Raw genomic sequence first — 7,250 nt, 5'->3', positions numbered from 1 at the left:
CACATTTCCTGTCTCTGTCCTCTCTGAAATAAAGGCCCCAAAAAGAAACTTAAAGAGAAGTCTCTCCCGAAACGTCTTCAAGAGTCTTCATCCAAGTCCAGCCGGATGAAGAGACTGAATTAGACTGTCGTCTCATTTAACGTATTTCATTTTCTTTACTATCGTAGAACAGAAAATGAAAATCTTTTTGGCTTGTGTTAAATACTGACCTTATTTCAGCCATCTAACCAAAAACCCAGCGACTTGGAGAGGAGGTGACCGGATTTTCAAACCTTGTTCGTTAAAATGATCTTTTTAAGAGTCATTTCGTTCATTTGAACTAGGCTGATTATTGCGGTGCTGCAGCCCTCTAGTGGGCGATGTAAAAAACAGCTGGCTGGTTGGTTTGCTTTAATTAACAAAGTATAATGCACAAATTCACCTCGTGATCTTTCTCTCTCATTTTTCTATAAAGCCCCATGGGGCCACAACCAAATTCACAATCTTTATAAAACCAGACCAGCCATATATATGTATATATAATAATAATTACTATATATCTCTAAAGTGCTCATTCATACAGCAGCCTAACGTCCCTATCCATGAGGAACATCTATATATTAACATCAGATTTGCGGGGAATATATTGAAGTAATAAGCTTGACACACTATATGAATAAAACAAACTCTTATTAAAATTCAACCAATTTAATAATAATCTGGATAAAACCTCCAGGTTCTTAAAATAACTCCAACATAGTTTGGCAGGTCTGGATGCAGAATGGGTCACATCAGGTCCGGATTCTGCTGACAGAGAGAAACAAACATGAGCACATCGCTCTCATACACTGCACGGCTCTGTTGATAAATAAAAAATTACGTTGCGTTCTCTGGTGGACCCGGATCAGCTGTTAGCTGTAAACACACCACAGGGCTAACGCTAACGTTGCTGTGTGGCTGTGTTTTAATGTTTTAATGACCGGGTCCCTTTGTTTTGGAGAGGAGACGACCTCTGAGGTAATTCGGCTCCCAGTAGAACCCTGTCAGAGAACTGAAGTGGACCCAGAACAACTCTCATCAGCTGTTAGCTGTAAACACTAGCAGGACTAAAGTTACGGTGCGGCTGTGTTAAAACTATAACTTAGCATAACATCACTGCGCTGTAATAGCGTTATGCTTTGTTAAATGTCACATAATTAACAAAATAGATATGTAGCCGTGTGACGGCAGCTGCAGGGGCTACTCGTTCCTCCTGACCTGTCCGTTCTTTGACCAACACTATCTCCTGCAGCACTCCACAGGGAACCAATCGAAACGCAGATGATGTCATTATTCTATTTCCATTTCACGGTGCAATCAGTACTTTACTTGTATGTCTGAAACAGTTATCTGTTTCCACTTTAAACTCACTTTCATGTTTCTGAGTTCTGCAGTCTGAAAATGTTGAACAAACTTAACACGAAGTCCATGATAAAGGTTTCACAGTCTAACCAGTAAAAAGTGGCTGTTGCTGTGGTAACCCTTAGCTGTTGTCTCTGCAGGTCAGTCCAGTAACCACGTCTACTGGGAGCAGCAGCACAAACAGCTGCTGCAGAGTCTGTCTCCGGCGCTGCTCCAGGACTACGGCGAGGACTACGTGACCGAGACCAAGGAGCTGTTCCAGAGCTACGCCCGCCAGGCCAACCCCGACTTCAGCCCCGTCGTCGACTCCATTGTGCAGGCGTTGCTGTCGCCGCAGCCGCAGGCGCGTTACTTTGCGGGGCCCGGCGTCGGCCTCATGTACTTCATCCACAGCTACTGCCCCTTCAGCGTCAGCAACCGCTTCCTCCAGAAACTGTTCGTGAAGAAGAAGCTGATGCCGCTGGCTCTGAGGAGGCAGTCGGGCTTCGACCTGAACCTCAGCCTCCACAACAACAACAACAACAACAACGAGGAGGAGGAGGAGAAACTCAAGTAGCTGTGCGACAGTAGGAACATCCTGTTGGTGTGACCCTGCAGAGATAGAGGACCACTTCTGTAACGCACTCATAGAGCTGTTTCCTGTCCTTTTGTATGTGGTGTTTTAAACTGTTGAAGGGATCATAGAGAGGCACCAAAATGGTTTCTGTTTGTTTCGGCATCGTCTGGCCTCGTGACCCCCACCCCGTGAGCGGCGAGGACACAGCTGGAGGTCAGGGGGCGGGGTCTGGTTGATCAGAGAACACCTCCGTCAGCGAGATCAGCTGTGCTGTACCCACTCCAAGAGTCACACTGACTTCATGTGCCTTCATCACACAGAGAATCAGAAGAGAGAAGAGATGGAGGATCAGTCGGACGCTGCAGCAGCTCGTTTTTAAAGCAAATATCCAGAAACTTCTTCCGTGTATGTAATTACACTCTAGCCTTTTAGCTTGTTATAATCATTTCTTACTAACTTCATTTTGTTGAGGCGCAGTGACATCATCAGTCACCATTCAGCCAAATGGTTCAGTGTCTTGCTCAAGGACACTTCAACAGGAGCCGGGGGATCAAACCAGGAACCATCCAATTACCAGACGACCGCTCTACCTCCTGAGCCACGCCACCCCGTATTTCAAAGGGTTTAAACTCCGGGTGTCGACTCTGCTGCTGTCACATTAAAGTTTTTACACGACGTGAGAGGGCGAAAACGTAGCTCTCGTATAGCTTCCCGGGTCGATCACCTGGTCAGACCTCCTGAAATATTTCTACCTGGACGCTGGGTGATGCAGTGACCACGTGTAAGGCTCCATATTAAAAGCTGTGTTAGCGTAGCTTTTAGCTCAGACATCTTGACTGACTGATGCTGTCACTCAGACCTCAACAAAGATCTCATGGCAAAAATAAAAGCTGCTGTGAAAAGGTAGATTCTTGATTAAAAGGCGTCATGAAACAGCCGGTCGGCGTCGTGTAAAATCAGGAGCCTTGAAACGCTCTGAGAAATGAGCTGCTGTAGCGACGCCTCCGTCCGTCAGCCACCAGATATCTCTGACAGAATATATTTCCAATCGTGATTCTGTTTGTTTTCTGTAAAGTAACAGCCTCTACATATAAAACCAGATCATCCACTTCTTCTGTTTTGGTTTGGTTTGACTATAAACCACGAAAACATTTTTCTAAATGTGTCCAATGAAACAGAAAAACTAATTTCTCTGCATATTCAGGATCTTTGAATGTTAGTGACCTTGTGTTTTGAGGATTCAGTGTATGAAAGGAAATGAAGCATGTAGCAGTCATTTTATCCGCTGTGATGAATCCAACATGGGTCTGTTTGTTGTGGTGCAGATAAAACTCATAAACGCACAAAAGTCAGAAAGCCAATATTTTGAGAATATATTTGCACATGTTCAGTGTGTGTCTCATCAGATTCACCTCCTCCAACATTATTAGTATTCTGTTTGTATTTCTGCCCATTTTTTGTTTTTGAATCAAACTATTTATGGAGTCTCTTCTTTTATTATCATCACTTAAACTGTGAATTTTGTATTTTGCAAAAAAATGTAAACAACAAAAATATGATCACTTGGTTCTTTGATAGAAGTAAAGTTGACTTTTTCAGACTTTGCTGTTTGTGTGTTTCTGTTTGGTTGTCAAACATGTTCACTGTCATCAACGTCTCAAGACTTATCTAACCAGCGCTGAGGTCTGGTTAACCTGTAACTTCCTGCTGCCAGTAGGTGGCGTTATTTAGGCACGTGGGACTCTTTATCAAACAGGCGAAGTTTGGGGCAGATTTGACCACGTACAGTCCGGTTACACACCACTTCCTGTTCAGACTGTCTTGCCCAGAAAAACATCACTACGACCCATATCAATGTTTACTGTGGCAGCGCCCTCTAGTGGCCGTACGACTGTAGCAAAGGAGGAAGTCTGGTGATGTGTTATAAATAGCGAGAAAGTCCGTTTGTAAGGAGGTGGATGGACGGGTCAAACCAACCCAGGATTTTCAGTCAGGCGTTCGAGTCCCACGTGAAACCAAGTAAACAGTAAGTAATTTAGATTTATTAGTTAAATAGTGTTAGTGAGTTCTGTCACATGTGAAGTCACGTGATCACTGATGAGATGTACATATTTTAACCCAAACCATAATGTTTAAATGGTACAGGAAATGCTGTGTAGTTTTGGGAGACATGTATAAACAACCTCAGGCTGGAGGACTCGTACCTGTTTCATGGACAAACATGGAAATTCGACCCCACACCAGGGCTACGTCGCTAAACAACTTTTCAACGTGAAGGTTTTTAGACAGTGCGCCGTCGAAATCTATAGTTGATCAGATTAATTCGCACTAATTCAGCGAGATTACGACATGCTGCTGAACCCCCAACGCATTCTCATCTCAGTGCGTCATAACTGACGCTTTCAGACAGCGTGACAAAGGGTAAGGGTTTTACGCTAAAGGTACCCTTCAGCGGCCGTATGAAACTTCCCCGTTTGGTACGTTGCAGCAACACAAAGGAGGATAACCCTACCTGGGATAGCCGGTTGACATGCATACAGTCGGTGACCTAGATTTAGGTACTAACATTTCTGATGGTTGTGGTTAGGGTAGGGGCTTCAGGGGGCTGTCAACACCTTTAACATGAACGCGGCTAGCTGACTCATACAGACGCTTCTGGAAGCATCTTATAGAGACGCACCCGGTGCATCTCACACACGCCCTAAAGGGTACCTTTAGCGTCAAATAACGAAGTTTTGTCACTTTTTCTGAAAGCATTGGTATTGGATGCCCTGAGATGAGAACGGTCTGGAACCCCAGGAGGACAATACGTTACTGATCTGATCTCATCCTCCTCTCTACTGTCAGCCATCTAATAAATATTTAACAAGAGAAAAAGATCAACATCCCACAACACACATCATCGTTCCCTCCGACTACACTAACAGATTGGATTGCTTTATTGATGGATTTGATGAGTTTATTCTTCCCACATCTGCCCTGGAGATTTAGAGGGGACTCTAAGAAAAACATATATTGAATCATCTGTAGCCATCGTTGGTTTCCCTTCAGTATAAAAGGTGAACGTCGGCTCACCTGTGTTTTGTACCTGAGACGTTGCTGCTGTTAGCGTTAGCTGGATCTGGGGCGTCATTGCTGCTGGGAGAGCGCGACACGTTGAACACGGTGAAGCGTTCCTTCAGATTCACGCCGTGTCGAAGGAAACGCTTCGTCATGTCGGAGCTGCTTCCTCCCTCGCACCGAACATCCTGACTGCAGCTGTTGCAGTTTTGTAGTGAAGCTAAGTCAAACTTTGGAGCGTTTGCAGGACTGGAACCGGAAGGATTCTCTTCTTCACCCTTTGTTGATGCAACACATGAGGTGACGTTAGGTCGGCGTAGCAGCTGCTGGCAGATCAGAGACACTTTGATGGACTGTAAAATGCTCACTGCAGTTCAGTCAGGAGCTGAGACATGCAGAAAGTTAGGAACTGAGAAGCAGAATCCAAACGCACAGGTCTGATCCAATCATCGGTAACTTGGGCCCGGTTCTCGATCCCCAACCCTACTGAGAACATAACTGAGCTCTCTCTGAGTATCTGAGGCAGCAGGACGGAGTATGTTGGTCTGAGTCAGAGTAAACTTCATCATGGTGATGAAGGAACATGAGGCTCACTGATGGTTTAATAGTTTCTGTGGCTCAGAGGAAGAAGAGACATCAGGCTGAGACACGCATGACTCGTTAGGGGAGACTGCTGGTTTCAGTCTGTACATGATCATCAGACTTTTCCTTTAATTGAATCGTCCACGTCTCTACTGACATGGACCAGCACGGTGCCGCCACCCACAGGACAGACCCGGTGTGTGTCGGCATGCAGACGAGCACCGTTTCAATCTGGGCAGAGAGACGAGTCCAAATGTTCCCCTTGATTAAAATAATTGACCCCCCAGCACCAAGCCAAGTGATGGAAATAACTCACATTGTTTAAAGCTCTGTGGGAAACCATCACCGAGTCACTGAGTTTAATCTCACTCACTCAACAAGAGGAACACAATTCCCCACAGACCACTATGATTTATTAGCACACACTCTGCTCTGCTCTCGCCTCACTTGACCCGATTCTGCTAAGAACAGAAAAACGCTGATGATAGTTAGAGGTTTTTGTGAGTCAGCTCCTCTGACGTGGCTCTGATTCAGCTGCTACATGTGCTGCATGTTCTGTCCCAATAAACTACATTTTATTTCTGGGTTTGTTTTAGTGACAAATAAAGTTAATACGTGCTACTTGTCTGAAGCTATCGTAACATCAGTGGCGGCCGACCGATATGAGTTTTTCACTGGCTGATGCCGATATTTAGAGAACAGGATATATAATGCAGATATCAGAACACAGAAAAGTCCTGTATGATCCATTGTTCCTGAAGAGAACAGTCTACATGGTTCAGCCAGTAACGTGCTGTTCTAGGTGTTTATTAATGAATGAAACAGAAACTTTGGGTTCTGCTGTAGCTTTCAGAGCGTGGCTAGAGATAAAAGGTTACAGTTTGTCAGACGTCATTCAGCTGCATTATAATCTACAGTAGTAGACTGGTATCTAGTATCGGCCTGCTGAGCGCAGGTATCAGCCCATCCACTCACCATCAGTCAGCTGACGTAACACTTGGTCCTCCTAGTTGTGTTGTGGCTTCCCCCTGCCTCCAGCCATTGTGCTAATGCTAAGCTAATGACATGAAACCAATCTTCTCTCTGGAGAAAACAGAACAGGATGTCCCAAAACGTTGAAATGAAAGAAGTTGTGAGTTATTGAAACATGAATGAGATGTGACAGTTTCATGAAGAGACCAGAGGTTCACTCAGTTCATCTGTAACAGAGACTCCTCGTGTGTTGGCTGCAGAGATCTGCTGCTCTTGGCTCTGGGTGAATGTGGGACGCTGCATGAGCTCATTCCTCCTCTCTGCTCCTACTGAACTTATTACATCACCTGCTGCTCTGCTCTAATAAAGAAGAGATCATTCAGAGGGCTCTGGCAGAACGGAGGCCCGACAGAACAGTTTCACAGAGTATCTGTGTGCAAAGGTAAATTCATTTATTAATAATATCTTACAGCAGTGCAGGAGAACGACTCCTACATTAGAAGACACTGAACAAAAGCAGCTGGTGAGTTTGGAAACAGTTAAGATTCACTTCAGATGTGCAACAAGTTCAGACTTGTATTTACGTGTGTAATAATAATGCTTAAAATAAACTGTTAAACAGCCTTTTCTGTAGAAACTTGTAGAAACAATATGACCACATTGTTATGACCTGGCTCAAAAGGCAACAACAAAAGGGAGA

The 7,250-nt window shown here is 44.7% G+C and overlaps 1 protein-coding gene across 1 annotated transcript in view; it reads left to right on the top strand.

Annotated features, from left to right (window-relative positions):
* hsd11b2 (hydroxysteroid (11-beta) dehydrogenase 2) overlaps positions 1-3,536 on the top strand; it is a 21,692-nt gene extending 18,156 nt beyond the window's left edge. Inside the window, exon 5 of the mRNA XM_046033580.1 lies at positions 1,521-3,536. Within this exon, the coding sequence (XP_045889536.1) occupies positions 1,521-1,936 (416 nt within the window). The 3' untranslated portion in view covers positions 1,937-3,536. The remainder of the gene's footprint in view (positions 1-1,520) is intronic.
* Positions 3,537-7,250: the final 3,714 nt, after the last annotated feature.

The sequence above is a fragment of the Micropterus dolomieu genome, linkage group LG20, assembly GCF_021292245.1.
Source record: "Micropterus dolomieu isolate WLL.071019.BEF.003 ecotype Adirondacks linkage group LG20, ASM2129224v1, whole genome shotgun sequence".
Lineage (NCBI taxonomy): Eukaryota > Metazoa > Chordata > Actinopteri > Centrarchiformes > Centrarchidae > Micropterus > Micropterus dolomieu.
The sequence above is the reverse complement of the archived record's forward strand: the minus strand, read 5'-3'. Positions and strand labels throughout refer to the sequence as shown.